The sequence below is a fragment of the Ammospiza caudacuta genome, chromosome 5, assembly GCF_027887145.1.
Source record: "Ammospiza caudacuta isolate bAmmCau1 chromosome 5, bAmmCau1.pri, whole genome shotgun sequence".
NCBI classification, from domain to species: domain Eukaryota; kingdom Metazoa; phylum Chordata; class Aves; order Passeriformes; family Passerellidae; genus Ammospiza; species Ammospiza caudacuta.
The window spans coordinates 37,283,600-37,300,798 of NC_080597.1; the positions used below are offsets into that span (position 1 = coordinate 37,283,600).

The 17,199-nt window shown below is 33.4% G+C and overlaps 1 protein-coding gene across 1 annotated transcript in view; it reads right to left on the bottom strand.

The window, feature by feature from the left end:
* Positions 1–3,772: 3,772 nt before the first annotated feature.
* Positions 3,773–17,199, bottom strand: part of LRRIQ1 (leucine rich repeats and IQ motif containing 1) — a 102,533-nt gene continuing 89,106 nt past the window's right edge. Inside the window, exons 26-27 of the mRNA XM_058805788.1 lie at positions 15,677–15,797; positions 3,773–3,953 (exon numbers count right to left, since the gene is read on the bottom strand). Coding sequence (XP_058661771.1) covers positions 3,814–3,953; positions 15,677–15,797 — 261 coding nt within the window. The 3' untranslated portion in view covers positions 3,773–3,813. The remainder of the gene's footprint in view (positions 3,954–15,676; positions 15,798–17,199) is intronic.

Consider the following 17,199-nt stretch of genomic DNA (forward strand, 5'->3'; position numbering starts at 1 on the left):
CAGCTAATACAGCTAAGTACAAACTGCTTGGAACTCAGATGTAACATCAGGCAACTCAATATTTTATAATACAATCAAGAGTTCTATTCCTGCTTTTTTGGGGCCATGTGGTAATAGCTACTTTTCACATGTGTTTTTCTGACAAAAGAAAAGCACATTAAGATTGCACAGTAACCCACGATATTAGTCTGGCTTCCATGAACGCTAATAGAAGGAATTTCAGTCTGTATCAAGGAAAGACTGTCCCTTCATAAACATATATTGCTGTTATCATGAGAATCCGAAATGAAAATCAAAGAAATATTAATCCAGTATATTCCTCATAGTGCTTTTAACGATTGTAATGGAAGAGCAAGACACAGTTTTGAAGCCATGTGTCCGAGGCCACATTTGGATGCCACCTGTGGCAAGGTTTTTAAAAACGTAAACACTGTGTACAGTGGACACACCTTTGATGAATGCATGTGCGCGAATAATAGTATTATTAATAATTAAAGATAACGATTTACTTAGTCAAAATGTAACACTAACTCACCCTGCACCAAAACCATGTCAGTGCTATACGTTGGCTATTTGTACATCTGTTAAAACACGAAATGCCTTAATTGCCTTTGAGCAATTATCTTTTGGGTCAGCACGGGTACTGTGTTTGAAGTAGATAAATCTGCCCTTTATTCAGCGAGAAACATTTCCTCACAGACTATTGTCATTCAGGTGTGGTGATCTGACATTAGCACCTCGTTAAGACGCAGGCTATGCTTTTTGGGGAGCTTTTTTTCCTTTCTTTTATTTTTTTTTTTTCCCCCTGTTGCTGCAGGTGTTTTTCTTGATGCCCCGGTTGAAACAAGAGGGTTTAAAGAACTCCTGAGCACATCTTCAGGGAATTTGCACAGGAAAAGACAGTTCAGGGATCTGCTCAGGAGAGCTCGCAGAAAGCTCTTCACTTTGCTTTGGCGAGTAACGCCCATCAAGGGTTCAACACAAAAATGCACCTTGTCGTTTCTTCTCTCTTTCAAATGAATGCTTTCCTGCATTCCCGAGTCTCAAGCTTCGTACATACAAGGGAGATCTTTTAAACGAGCTCATTCATACGAAGTCCCTCCTCCTTAAAGGAGAATCTTTAGGATCTTCAAGGATCTTAAGGGATCTTCAGGGAGCAGAAAAAAAGGGTCGCGGAGATGAGGCTAGCGAGCTTGGAAGAAGCCTGCAGCACTGCAAAGGCAGCAGCGCATCCAGGGATGCAGTTTCAGGATTCTGTAACGTAAATTTTGCTGGACTGTCACTGACTCACTGTCACTTCAACATCAGAACAGACTGACAGAGACACTTTTAAGAATTTGTTCTTGTCCTAAATGGGAATTACTGCATCAGGGGGTAGGTATGGGGGACATGAAGAAAAGTGGGGAAAGAAAGGAAAAAAACTCCGAAATGAAAAAGAAAGGACTAAAAGAAAATCCCCCAAAGACACAAAACCCCCCATAAAACTGCTTGCAGAGCAGGGTTTGAAAAATTCGCATCATAAATATCCACCACGTGTATAATCTCTGCTACCTCTGACCTTACACACTCCAAGATGTGATGGTGAACACCAAGGCATGGTGGTGTTGGTTGCTTCACCTTATCCCTGAATGCAATAAAGGTCTTTCTGCTAGCTTGAACAGAAGTTGTACCTTGCACGTTTTTCTGTATTTGGTCAAACATACTGTACTTTGAACACCTCAATCCTGAGAAAAATGTATTGGATACAGTAAGACCTCACCTTATTACACATTGTAAGGTCATGAAAAGGCTTGTCAGTGAATATCGTCACTCCAATTTATAATTTAGTAAACTGTATATTAAAAAGCTACCATTTATCTTTGCAAAATAAAAGGCCTTAAAAAATGTTGCCAAAACATTTTATTTAGGCTGGGAGGTATTTCTCATTCAGAAACACCATGAAAACAAAAAGATTTGGTATGATGATTTTTATACAGCAGACACTTTTTTGGATATAGATGTAGATACAGATATAGATGACAGAGATATAGAAAGAAGCATAAAATATGAAATATCCCTTATTTACAGCTTTGGTGATGTGCATATATTATGGATACTCTAGACAAATAGAGGGGACAATCTGTTAGAAGTGTTAAGCTATGAAGCTCTTGATTTTGTATTTTGATTTCCAGTTAATACCTGTAATGGTGGCTACATAGTCTGCCAGATGTAGGGGCGGACATTTTGAAATGACAAAGTTTTTCCTAAAAAAATTATAACCTTGATGTTAAAAGCAAAATCGCAAAAGCTCCAGTATTTGTTGGTGACATTTAAAAGTCATTATATTGCAGATCCTAAAATCAAGCTGAACACTACATACATTTGGAAAATTAAACAGGTGAGATAAACATCTACTGACATTTTATACCCTGTTGACAACCATAGGATTTCTATAGTCAGGTTAAGCAACCTGACCATAATTCCCCAGAAAGGCAAAGGAATCTTTTCTGAAATAGGGTGCACTGACTTTTCAAAAGCAAAGTGATAATAAAATCAGGACAGTGGTTCAAACAAGCAAAATTATTTGCTGGAGGTTTTCCATGAGATCAGCCATCTTTTTATCTGAAAATGAAGGCAAGTATTCACAAAAATGAAGAGAAATGCCTTTAATCCATAGTTAGAAAAGTATGTTAGCATAGAAAACACTTTACAAAATAACATCCCATGTTAATTTAAGCACATTTTAAAACCAGCCACAATGTAAGAATTTATGTTCTTTACTGACTGAAGTTTCAAGCCCCATTACTCTCTCTACCTCTTTCCCCATCTACAGGGGGTTGTGGCTTACAAAATCAGAAAAGGAAATACCAAAGTCAGCCTTTTAAAAGATCCAATTAACAACTTATACCCTCAGAGTGGAAAATATGAAAATAATGTTAGGCTTTGAAATCAAGGAACATTTTCTGTCCTGTATGCTGATGGACAAAACATTGACTAGAAGTAATGAGTTAGATACCCATGAACAGTAGAAACAGTATTTCTTTTTCTCTAGATTTCCTTGCACCACAAAACATTTACACATGGGTCTGAAGGAGCCTGTCTATGTGAAAAAATTAAGTTGGGTTAACAGTAACATATAGATCTGAATTTACATTATCCAAGTATAAAACGAGAACCATTTATTTTTAATCAGTCCTCTAGGAAACAGAAGTATTTGAAAGTATAAAACCACAACAGGTTGCTTTAACATATTATAACAATAACTTATGATGAAAGATCTAGATGAAGGACTACTCATCTTCCCAATAAAAGGAAAGTGCATGCTCATCATTTGTATACTGGTTCAGTAAAATTTTATGAACAGGCTTCTCTAAGAATGGCATTGCCACCTGTTATACCTCACATTTTGCAAGCATGCATTTTATTTTGTGAGAAAATGATAATCCAGTGTTTCAATATGTGACATATATCACATGAACATGAACCTTTATTACACTTGGACTTCTCATTCAGTTCTTATAAGCAAGCCTAAACTTAGTCACTGTACAACAAACCTTGTAGAGTTCATCAGTTCTGCATTCTATACCACATGAACATATAAGCAATTGAAAACACAAACTATGATAATTTACTGACAGGTATAAAATATTTTGACAATCCCACAAACCCCCAAACACCGTAACCATGTATAATAAAATAAGTCAAAAGTAGTTAATTGAAACTGGTTTATTGGTAATAAATGAAAATCCAACAACTGATATTCAAAGGCTTAAAAAGAAACAGATCTCCATATGCTGACTGTGTTTGATTAAATCAACTAGTTATTACCAATATTCAGCTAATATTTTTAAGCTTTTGCCTTTTTTTGCCTGCTCCCCATCCTCCACTTAGCTGCACTGGATGGTCTCGAAATGATATCCGTTCTGCATGAGATGGACCCAAACATGATTTTTCTGGAGTAGAAATATTCTTTTCTAAACAACAAAACAGACATGAAATTAAAAAACAACCAACCAAAACGCCCTAGATTTCACTGTACCACGTTCTTTTCAAGACAATAATATTTCTAGGTCTAATTGAAAAGCACACAATTTTTATAGTTATGTATCACTCACCATTTAAAAGTAACACAAGTAGTTTAATAAGCCAGTACTTTAAAAAAATTAACTGATCCAAAAAGACAGTAAAATTACTAATCAAAATGATAATATTTTTAGAAGTGTCATTATCTGTCCATTTTGAACTTAAACACTTACAGAGATACTCAATGCTTTTGACATAGAAACTCACCCTTCAAGTGTATGAAGAACTAGTTCAGAAGATATATCTAATTAACAAGTTTTTGTGGTTATGTTAGATCAAATAAAAAAAAAAGTTTTCTTTTGTTCAAAGCTCAGGAATACTTAAATGCTGGATGATGCCACAGAAAAATTTAGGAACACATAGGAATATGTGAAACAATCACTTTCATTGTCATTCATACAGATGCTTGAGTAATTTAGACAATAGTTTCTAAAAAACTCTTCAGACAATTATTTAAATAAAATAATCAGTAGGCATGATGAAAGGTATAATATTTATTTAAAATAATTGAACATTTTACACCTGATAATATCTTTCTTTGGCATGTGTAAGAAGGAAAACGTCTGTGGAAGACAACCCAAACTTCACAAGAGAATGATATAATGTTCAAAATACAGCAGTTCATGCCTGTGAGTGTGTATATATATATATATATATATATATATACATATATATAACATGCTAGCTTATCAAATGCATATTTTATGAACAACTTTTGCGACTTACCAAAGGAAAATATTATTACCTACATAGTTTCAGTATTTTTGATATTTTAAATTTTAGGACTGCTCAATAGAAAAATTAAATTTCTCACAATACATAAGGACAAAAAAGTAGAACATCATTTTATGTACCAATCTATAAAACATAGCTATAAATTTCAAAGAGTAAAAGTTCCTTTGTTTTCTCATAGATGATTTCCTGTTGGCTTCTAGATCTAAATGTCAGAAGGTTTTCCCAGCCTACAGTTCCCGTTCTTATGAATTCTTAAATTATTGTAAATGTATCTTAATAAACAGTTCTCTCTTTTGGCAACCAAGAGCTTTCAAGTATTTTTAACATTATCTCCATTCATCTTCTTATGGCTCTGCAGATGTAGCCAATTATTTTTTTTCTTAAAATATATAATTTACTCTAGATGTATCTCCTAAAGATTTAAAATTCTGATATTTTGCCTTTACAACATTCCCAGTTTCCTTCCCTTTGGTTTATTTTATTTAACATCTCAAATAGTAGCAGAAGGGCTAGTACAGAAAGGCTTTTGTTAAAGAGCAAAGAAAATATTTAATCAAACAGTAACCCTTCCATTAATTGTTTTGCCTGGGAACCATAGCATATTCACTGAAGACTGAAACCCTCAAATTAGTAAATGAAGCGGTTAATTAATGAAACTTCAAAATAAATCTAACATGGTAATAATATTTTTTAAATTCATGTCTTTAATTTCAAGAAATATTTTATGAAATTGAAAACATTGTTAAACAACAAAAATAATTAAGACTGGAAGTTTTTGTTAAAATAAAACTGAAAAGGAAATTGCTATTGCACATTTAAAGTGGAAAACAAAACTGGGGCTAACTTATGCTTTGTCTGTGCACTCATCTTCAACATGGTATCCACAATATAGGTAGAGAGGACATACAATTTTTTTGGTATATTTTGACAAAAAATACATTTTATTACATTCTTTTTAAAAGAGAATAAAAACAGATGCTGGAGAGAGCCTATCAAAAATGAATTTGAAAACGAGTCTAGTAGTGATAGAGTCAATATAGGAAGAGAGTCAACCTAATCCCAATTGCCTGATCTGGATTATTTCTGGACCAACAACCTCACTTGTTTATGAACATATGGGCACTGCTAAATCGTATTTTCATGATGGATTTCAGTAATCTGTACATGTAAGGTTTTTGCCTCTCCACTTGTAATTATATACAATGCTTTGAAGGAATATATCATCCTTACATGAGTATGAAATATTTATTATTGCTCCATTAAAAAATCCCAAAGTCCTGCTATATGCAGGTTTAATACATCAGAGGCTGTCTCAAAGTCTGATAGTCATGGGTCTCTTTTTTTTTAAATCTGCTCTTGTTAGACTTCCTAGCATCTGCTTTAAACTTTATTATACAGTTGTGACCTGTTGAAGCACAGACTAACACTGTATTCTTTCTTTCCTCCCTTTACACAGTTCTCAGCACTATTCATCCAAAGAAAATAAAGCCATTGTAGAGAAAGATCAACTAAGTTGGAATGAAATATCACTGTAATGTAAATCACTGTAAATCATTCCCTTTGTCTGTCCCATCTTTGAAATGATCATAATCATGTTTGCACTTCTGATAAATCACTTTTAATATCTACTAAATATCTACTACGAGATGAGTAATATTATCAATGCTGCTGTTCCAGTTATCAGTGGTGGAGTGATGAAAGACAGAGCTGGTATGGAGTGCAGTACCAAAAGACCATTCCCTGAAGAAGAGCTCTCAAGGACAGATAGATCACACCAGCATAACGCAGTTTGCTTACTCCTATTCAGAGCACAGCTATTTCTCAGATGTTACACTCGTGGTTATTGTAACTGCTAGTGGTTAAATATTATTTATGATTGAAAAATTGTGTCCTAAAGCAAAAGTATAATAAAGGCTTTAGTCAAATATGAGAAAGGGTTTTGCTGCAGTTCTTTCTCCTAGAGTTTAATGCAAGACCAAACAGAAACATTAATGAAAAATAAGAATAGAATCATAGATTCATGAAGGCTGGAAAGGACCTCTATGATCATGGAGCCCAACCATTAACCCAGCACTGCCAAGTCCACCACTAAACCATGTCTCTAAGCATCACATCCACATGTTTTTTGAACATTTTCAGGGATGGTGAATCCACCACTTCTCTGGTAAGCCTGTTCTAATGCTTGACCACCTCTTTGGTGAAAACATTTTTCCTAATATCTAATCCAATAATGATAATCCAATAATGAATAGAATATGTTGCAAATATGGGATTTACCTGATTGATCATACATATGCCCACAAATTACTACACTTACTTCATGGCTTTTGCTATTCCAGTGAAAATCTAGGTAGGAGTATTTCACAGGTGCTCAAGTAAGAGTAGCTTTGCACTTAAGTGTAAAATGTGCATCTAGATGGAATTTCGCAAGAAGTAAAAAAAAAAAAATTGCATATAAACTAAAAAATACCTCAGTAACTTTGTTGTCAATACCTGTGTTTACAAAAGATTTTCTGATTCTGATTTACAAACAGGCAATTTTTTTTTCTTCAGAAATATTCAATAAAGACACCTCCATTAGGAAATGGTTAGAATTTTGTCAAGATCAAGAGACTGAGAGAAGACAAAAAAGTCTGGTAAGGGATGACAGTGGCACTTTGAATTGACAGACTGAATCTAGAAATAGTCCTCAAAAACAGTCTTGTTAAAAAAAAGTCACAAACCAGAAAACAAACCTAACTTTCTGAAAACCCTCAAAAACATTTCAAAATGAATCCTTATTATATTTTTTCTCTTGTATTTATTGATTGGGAGTTTTATTGAAGGACCTTATATATTTCTCTTACAGCATTACTAATAATGTGAACAGCTTTACAGCATGCTTGGATTTGCAATGTCTCCATTTTCCCCCAAACTGCAATGTATCTTGCAAATGAATGGTTGTGCTTGTGAGTTAATTAAGAGAACTCTAGCATGTGAATGTATCACATTACTGCTATCATAATTTCCTAATTGGTAAAATAAAGGTGACATATTTACATAGTCATATTTTGCTATAAAAAGGTATATATTTCATTAATATGCATAAATACACACATTGATTTGTGTATTTATGATTTATTAATAACTGTAAGCATAATCACAATACTTTTAGTTCATGTTATGTTCTTTAAGTGTATTTGTAGTGGGCCTTGCCCAAAGGCAACAACAGAAAGATTCACAGCATCTCAAGATACTATATTTAGTATCTTTACTAAATAGAATTAGGTGTATATATTAAATATAAACTAACATGTTTACTACATGTAAATTAGAACAATTACATTTGGTTTACTATACACAGTACTATTATTATTATTATTATTATTATTATTATTATTATTACTACTACTTGTACTAGAATTAAATAGAACTTGACAAGTATATTAAGTATAATTTGTATAAGTATAATGGTTATTCTAATACCAACTGATGCGGGAACAAATCTTAGCCAAGAAAAACAATTTAATTTCTGCTACACTAAAGCAGGCTTTGGAAGACAGGCTATAACACTTATTTACTGTACATTCATTTACTTGTAACAACTTAATATATGAAGCTCCAGTAAAGTCTGAGAGACATTTAGATGCCTGCATATAGCAAAAACCTACTCTGAGTATGTGCTGAAAGCTTGTCTTGGGATAATGTCACATGCTTCTATTTCCAGGCAGTAACTTTTTGGTTGTTTAATCTGTTTTCTGCTATCAATTTGTTCTGGTCTTTTTTTTGTTAAAGCCTGGGTCTTTTAACAAATGTCAAGGTTTACATATCCACTGTTTTGATAAGTAATGCAATATGTAAAATGCTTTGAATGAAATTCTTGGTGTCCAAGAAGAAAAGCTTTGTTAAAAGGGTTATGATAGAAATTTTATGATGCATAGTAAACGTCATAGGACATTTATCGATCCGCCTAACATTGTATGTCTGGAGATATAATTTATTCCAAAGTCCTTACCATATTGTATTACTTAAAAGCAAATACAGCATAAGAAAGCATGGAGGAAAAAAACCTCAACATTTTAATGAAAGTGACCAGAACGAATCCATAGCAGCAAAGCATTTACATCAATTTAAGCTCTGGAAAGAAGGTAGGTTCAGCAGGTCTGTGAAAAAGGTAAATGATAAAATATCAGAAAGGTTTAACTTTATAATAATGTTACTTATGGCTATCTTAAAGTTGGATTTTTTTTTTTTAGTTTTATTGCTTGCATAGTTATTGTGCTGCAATTTGACATTATATTTTCTAATTTTAAGATAAAATTGAAATAGCATTGAAAAATCTGGGGATCCATTTATATGAAATACCGCATGATATGTAAAGATATATCTCCTTTTTGTATGGAGATTTTAAAAAAGACCATACTCATGATTTTGTTTTTTTAAGTAAATGGTAAATTTTGTTTGAAAATCTTCATGACTTCATGCTGGTAGGACAAGAGACTGGTTCTAAAATTTTATAGAAACAATGAACTTAAATTTCTTTGCTTATCAAAGATTGATGCTCTTCTAACTAGATCATGCTGACAATTACATACTTGAATAATCTGAACTCCAAAATGTGACTCAGTCACATAGAGTTGAAAGAGATAACAATGCACAAGAATAAACATTTATTAATTACCACTCCACACAATAAAATAAACATAATAAACATAGTGCTTCAAATACATTCCCATAAAATACAACTCTTCTCTAATTACAAGAAAGACTTTCAGCACCGCTGTTTATTAAAGCTCAATATTTATTTTGTGTTTCAGCTCCTTATCTATTTCCCCACTTTTGACCATTTAGGATGAAACTGAGTGTCTGCCCAAAATTTTCCAAAAGGTTGGTCATTTCTAAGAGAATACATAATATATTAAGGCTGCCCTTTGCAGACATCTGAAATCTACCAAATAACAGTGCCTTCCTTTTAGGATATGTCCAAATTTGGATCAAGTATATATGAATTGAAGTTTTTCCATGATCAGAGAAGGAATTCTTGATATTTTGTTCTATTTTCACTAAAATACCAGTCAGTATGGAAACACGCTTTTCCATGATATTACATGGACCTAAGCAAGGCTGTTCTTAAACATAATGGTGCTAAGTCAGGGAACTTAAAAGCCTGCTCGTTTCATGCTGTCTGTGGCAGATGGAGAATAGCTACAGGAACCACGGAGAGGGTAAGAATCAAAACTCCTGCAGGAAGAAGACTGAGGGAAGAGGCAAAGGGCTGCAAAGAAAATCTGAGAGAGAAATGAGACTGATTCAGAATCAAGGTGAGAGAGCTAAAGCTAACTTGGTAAATAATGCCCTGGCACAGCTGGCACAAGAGACTAGAATGACCTGACAAAGAGACTGACACAGAGCAGGGAGAAAAACATGGTGAAGAAGAAAACTGTAAATTGGCAAAGGGAAAATGTAGGAATAAAGAAGATGGATTATGGGGCGTTAGATGGTTCCTAACTCTCATAATTAACATAATTAAAAGAAGTAAAAATACCGGTAATAATGAGGAAGAACACAAAGAATAACTACATTAAGAGACTGGATTTAAGATTTGCCTAAACAGTACACTAATCCAGACCATATTTGGAGGAAGTCTAAACTAGAAGAAGATGAATCTGAGGAATAATGTCAGGCATAGTTTGGATTCAAAACGAAACAGAGAGTGAGAGGGGAAAAAAGTAATCAGACTGGGATCTGTAGAAACAAACAGAAGACTTGATGGCATATGTGGGAAAGAAGAGTGGAGGGGAGAGAAAGCTTGGGCTGCAATAAATTGGAGGAGAGAAAGAAGAACCATTCATAGTAAAAGAAAGGATTATAGAGCACAGTTGTGGAAAAAACAGCAATGAAAAAGAGACAAATTAGAAGGAAAAAGCAAGGAAAGTAAGAGTGCCTTGGAAAAGAAGATCTTATAGATCTTTACCATCCAGTGCAACAATCTCTGAAGTAGCCAAACATAAACTACTGGGCCTTTCAGTGAACTGACTTGAGAATATTTTTGAATCTACTTAAAAACACCCCACAGCAAAGGAAACATAAAACTGTTATTATTTACTCAAATCATAGGACAGAAATACTTATTGTTGATCTAATGGTTCCATGGTTCTAAATGGATATCTAAGTGAACTATAAGCCAATATCTCGAACAGGATTTTTTTTTTTAAGCTAGTTTCTCTTAAAAAAAAATCCACACTGAAGGACCCCCAAACCCTAGTAGAAGAGTATGAGGCTGGTAAAATTAAGGACTTAAAATTTAGAATAGGCCTCTGTGTATCTGTTCTTGAATTATTTTCATAATTGGAAGCACAGATGATGAAATTACATGAGCTCTTGTATTATTTTTTCTCCCTAGCCTCTTAAATTCAATGAAAGCAAGTTCTACATGCCTTTAAAATCTGCATTTAGGTAATTTTTTAATATGCAACCTCAAAGTCAATTAAGCAGTGTCTTTTAAGATGTCATTGTGTAGGCTGTTCAAAAAGATTAGGTATATGTTGTTTGATAGTCAACCAATACAGAGAAAAATACATATGTATGAAAGAAATATGCACAAGAAACCCCTTGGTAAAACATGAGCAAATTCACAGAGTGCTTAAAAATGAGATGCTTATTACACAGAGTTTACAAATCCTAAATGAAAGACAGCAGTCCTTGAACTAGAATATATAGACAATAGTGATGCTGGGAAGAAAGGAACAGGAAAGCAGGAATTTTCTAACGTGAAGCTGTATTATACACTGCTTATAACAAAGTTTAAGGGTTTCTACCAATCTCATGAAAGAAAGGGAGGCAAAAAAAAATCAAGGTGTGGGCTCTGTCAAGAACAAAAAGGATTGAGCAAGATTTAAGAAGGAAGTGTAATAAAAGCTACTGTGTTTTTTTCTGAGTTGGAAGACTTCACTGTAAGAAAGGTATAATTAAAGGACATTAATTTATTTTCACTGAGTAGCAGAATATAAAGTGTGAATTTACTGGAGAACTAGAACTGATAAATGTTTTTTAGTGGAAATATACATGGGTCCATTTTTTGAATTAAGGGTAATAAAGGAATTACAAGGTTCAGGTTTTAATTTATTTAATTTGTTTTCCTGGAAAGCAGTTTTACTGATATCAGAGGCTTCCTGAAAAGCTCAAATTCAGGGAAGAGAAGAATTAAGAATTCTGGGCAGTATTTCAAATAAAAGTTAGAGGCACAGCTCCCATTACATTTCACTTTCAAATTTTGGTCAGGAGATTGCAGTTTCCAAGGCAAATATAAGGCAAATGAAGTTTAAATTTGCAGAGGAAAAAAACCCACAAAATTATGATGACAGACAATGTAAAATATGTAGAAGGCTCATCTATATGTCCAACACTGGTTGGTCATAAACAGATTAGGATGATAGAAGGTAGTTGATTGTCATAGCCTACTCACAAATTAGATATTAGGATATGCAAAAAACTCATACTCTCTAGATAGGTACAGAAAATGCTTATCCTCTAAATCTTGCAAAATATTTCTACGCCTATCTTGCAACTTCATGCTGACTAAAGTACTAGTGTTCAGGAAAGAATTAAGACAAAAAATACAACCAGAAATTCACACCAATGTTTATGGAGTTAACAAAAATTGCAAAGAATGCTCAGACCCCCTGCCCCCAAATCAGCCCCACCCCAAAAAATAACCTCAAGAAATAGAAAAGAAAAAATAGTTACTAGGGAGCATAAAGCAATAACTGTGAAGGAATATTATATTCCTTCCGGAACATAATTTAAGTATGTTCTTAGATCATAACATATTGGCTATTAACAGAAGCAAAGTCCTAAATTAGACAGATAACTATTTACTCCTGCTGAACAATGGCTACTCTTTCTTTAGGTTATACTTTTTTTTTAAACATTTGGTCAATTTAATGAACAGTTAGTTTTCCCTTTGAACATGTAACAGGGAAGCAAATCAAATACTTTTAAGTAAGCAAATGCTTTCCTTAAACTGAGATATTCTATGTTAAAAGCATTCCTTTTATTACTTAATTAATTTAGCTTTGTCAAGGAACAGAATTAAATTAGTTTAGGATTAATCTATCCCATCCAAATTTTTCAGAAAAAATAGGAAATTTGGCTTTTAAAAAACTTAAAGTAATTTAATTCAGAATTCAAAGAATGTGCCATTGGAAAAAAAAAAAATCTATAGAAAGAACATAAAAGTTGGGAAGTTCACAAAATATTTCTTAAAATCTTGACTCAGCCTTTCTAAAATCCCGGTAAATTAAAAGATTATAATTTTGAAGTGTAGTATGTTTTGTCTTAACAAAGACATGAAAATTCATACATTTCCCTATATATATATATATATATATATATATATATATATAAGAGGTGTTTTATTTCCGTATCACATGAATATGAGCAGGATTTTTTAGTATTTAAGAATCCATTATTTTGTATTTCTAGACTTTACTTTTCAGTCTCTAAGATCTCAACAATTTATTGATACGATTTCTAAATTACAAGTTATATATAAGGAATGTGTATGATACTCCCAAATAACAGCTCTTGATTCCTAACAATAACTGAATTCTGAGGAACAGCCACAACTATGGATGTTGGAAAGTGAACTCAATAATGTTTTATTAATAAAGCTTGTCAAATCATTGAGGTTGAGATCTTCTGAAAAAATGGTACAAGAACTTGATTTAAGAATTTATTGAAATGACAGGACCTCTAAGGACACTGCATCTTTATAACAATCTAATACAACTTCAGGTTAACTCAAAGGGAACACACCTACTACATCACTGAAACAGTTCCTAGGCAACTTCATTTACTATTCCAGAAGGCAAAACCAAGAGACATTATAGAATAAGAAATCATTCTATAACAAATATATTCTTAGCAAAGGCAAATTTATAACATTTTCAGATTAAAGATATCATGGGGCTAATGATTTATTCTGATAATTGAAAAGCAACAGACTCTGGCAAAGAGAAACAATGTAATAACCATGTTTCTATATTGCATACGAAATGTAAAAAGGTGACTAATATGTGATTTTATATATCAGAAGTGATACAATTGAATGTATCATCACTGTTTAATTTCTTAAGTCCGTGGTGCTAATATTTATAAAGACACATATGCAGAAACATATTTAAAGAGACATAACACCTGGGCTTTTTTTTTCCTTCGTTCCTGGACTATTGAAATAAGAATGCATACGTAGGTAGGGCACAGTATGTATTTTTTGAGAGCATACCTAGATTAGCAGACATTATAAACTCTCTGTCTCTCCAGCCTCGCTCCCTCACATTTATGACTCTGCCAGTTGGTTGTTCTTTCCTGCTCCCTTCCTAATCTCTCCTTCTTGAAGGTATAATGCAATGGCACTTTTTTATTTTCCTAAGAAAAAACCATTCTCCAAGATTCACACAGGCAAGAGTTCATATTAATTTACTTTTGGATGGAGTTACAATATAGGTTACAGCCTAAACAACAGTTATACACTAATATGAATGCAGTGTATACTATTTGACTCAATTATTCAAGATACAGACACATTCTATTCTGGATACATGAATACAATGATAACCTTGTCATTGACATCAGTAGTTTAGAGTTATCTCACCTAAATTCAGGATCTTAGCAGTTAGGAATCTCATCTAATTTAAATGGTGTGGCTTCATCACTAGCCATTGGAGAGAAACAAGAAAACTAAGGACACAATTTGTTCTTTTCTAAGATGGCAGGCACAAAGATAGAATTATGTTTTTTTTTTCCATTGGTACAATTAACTTAGACTATGATGATAAATTTTATGTAATCTAATTTTAGGAATGTAAAACAAATCAATAAGAACAAACATATTGAGTCACTATATTTTTTGCTTGTGGTGAAGTAATGTAAATAAATCTTCATTCTAAAGCCTTTATAAAGTATGTCAGAAAAATAGAGATTTCAAGTATTTTTACATGTTTTTCTTGAATTTTAATTTTTTAATTGAAAGTGGAAATTCAGCATATATGAAAACATAATCACAAAATAAATCCAGCAATTTATATATATAAATTATACCTGATTACTATTTTGACAACATTTCAAGAAACTTCACTACTTAAAAAGTTTTAGGAATTTTGATAATTTTGCCAAAGTTCTTTAATACAGCTTAAATTTTCCGTAATGTGCTTTTGGGAGGTTTGGGTTTTTATTTATTTGAAAAAAACATTGTACACAAATAGAAAAATAGAGTATGTCATATTATCAGAAATATATTGAAATTTCTTCAGTTATGTTATACAAAATAAGACAGGAAACAAAATTCTATAATTTTATGACATTCAAGAATTTTTTTTCAACATATAGAGTCTTTTGTTACCTTCTATGGTATTAGAATGGTAAAAATATAAGGCTTTAAAAGGCTCCTCTAATACTGAGGTGTAGTGAGTTCAGTGGGATCATAAACTACTGCATGACTGGTAATCAACATAACAGAAATCTCTGCCTTGATTTGTGATATGTGTTCTGGTGCTCAGGTAATAAAACATGCATTTTTCAAAGCTCTTTTGGAAATAAAATAAGAGGAAGATTAAAACAAATTGTTTTCATACTTAAGGGAAAAGAATATCTTCTCAAGACTCAGCCATGAGAAGACGTACGATACATCACAGGGGACTTCCCATTAAAATCACAAGAGGAAAGTCTATTGACAACACAGTTTTTAAACTGAACTGCAGTAAATGTATGAAAAGGCTTTAGACAAAAAAGAAACAGAAGGATAAGCAGCATGTGTTATTACGGATTCCAAGCATGCTCAGTTCTACTTAGCATTTTAAAGTGATCTTTAATACTGATATTGAAAAGAACCATAACTTACTTGAGGATCTTGCTGAGTGTCTGTGTGGCAGCTTATTTTTTTCTCTGTTCTCAGTCAAAGCACTTCCACTGGCCATGGAAACAAGGTCTAAATCCATGTCTTCTCTGCTTACAGAGCTTGCCTGGAAGCAGTGGGAGAGAATGTACACAATCATGAAACAAAATATAACATTTTCTGAATGTAGCTCACATTACTCCAAATAAACAAACAGGGTCTGTCAAACAACCTTCTTCAAAATGATACCACAATCCTTTTTTGTTGCCTAGGCTGAACAAATGCACTATGTCAAAGCATTTTTGTAAATAAGAGCCGATCTTAAAATTGTGGTTTGTGATCTGAGTCAATGCAACAACAAAAGAAAACATTTTAGTACAGTAATTTTGAAGAAAATCAATCTTGCAGAGGGCTGATGAAACCTTAAACAGCTTAAGATCATTTACTGACCAGTCTATAATTTAAGTTATAGTTGAATGCCAGAGATGTCATATTGGATTATTTCCTGCAATATTTATGCTTTATCCAGGACACGTATCACTTCAATCAGTCATGGGCCCAGTGAGTAATTTAATCTTTTAAGGTTTTTGCTAATTAACCATAACCATCAGACAGCATTTTAATTATACTTTAGGCAAGAGAATTATATTAATTATAAACTTCTGACATCCAGTGGTGGTATGTTTTGACATGAGGCATGTTACCTGCACACAAATATGACAAAAGAAAAATGAAAATTGTGTTTCATTTTAGCATTGCTGTTTTGGGAACATGTAGGGCAAAGTTTAAAAACCGACCGGGAAGATACCTCCCACTGCAAATTGCAGATTGTTATTTTTGCAGAAACAACTTCACGTTTACTGAAGAATGAAACGAAAAGCTGTTCAGCAACAAAAGCAGCCTCTAAAATAAAAAGACACTGAGGTCCAGTAACAATGATGGGGAAAGATCAGACACTGCTGATGAGCAGTCTACAAAAATCCCGAGTCAGCCGGCTGGAAGTACTGAACATAAGGATTTACTCCTCTAGACTTTGGACGCTCAGAAGTGAAGTCCAGAAGAGCAGATTGAGTCTTTCCTCTCTCTGGGCTGTAGAGCTGGATATCTTTCAGAACTACGCGTCTAACTGGGTATTTCTTTTGTAAAAACAAACTACCAAACAAACTACAGGAAAGGAAGAGACTGCTAGTGGTAATGTCATTAAACTTTTGCCTAACATTGTAGTAGCAAGACTGCTCAACCAGGTACCGAGAGACCGGGTCTCAGCTCCTTCCTCAGGGGCACAAAGCCCTCAGCTCCCCTTTTCTCAGCAAAGTGCTGTTACTGTGAAGTTGCAGGCCATTCTGGAGGAGACGATTTCCAGACTTCCTGTTCAAACTACCTCACTGTACCAAAAGCAGCACTGCACCAATGCAGACAGGCTTTGTAGTCGAGTCTAACTTAGAGAACTCAGATGAAATGGAGACCTGTTTCATTTCCTTGTCTTTACTCAGTCACTGTTTAATGTAAAATTCATTAAAAAATCCAAG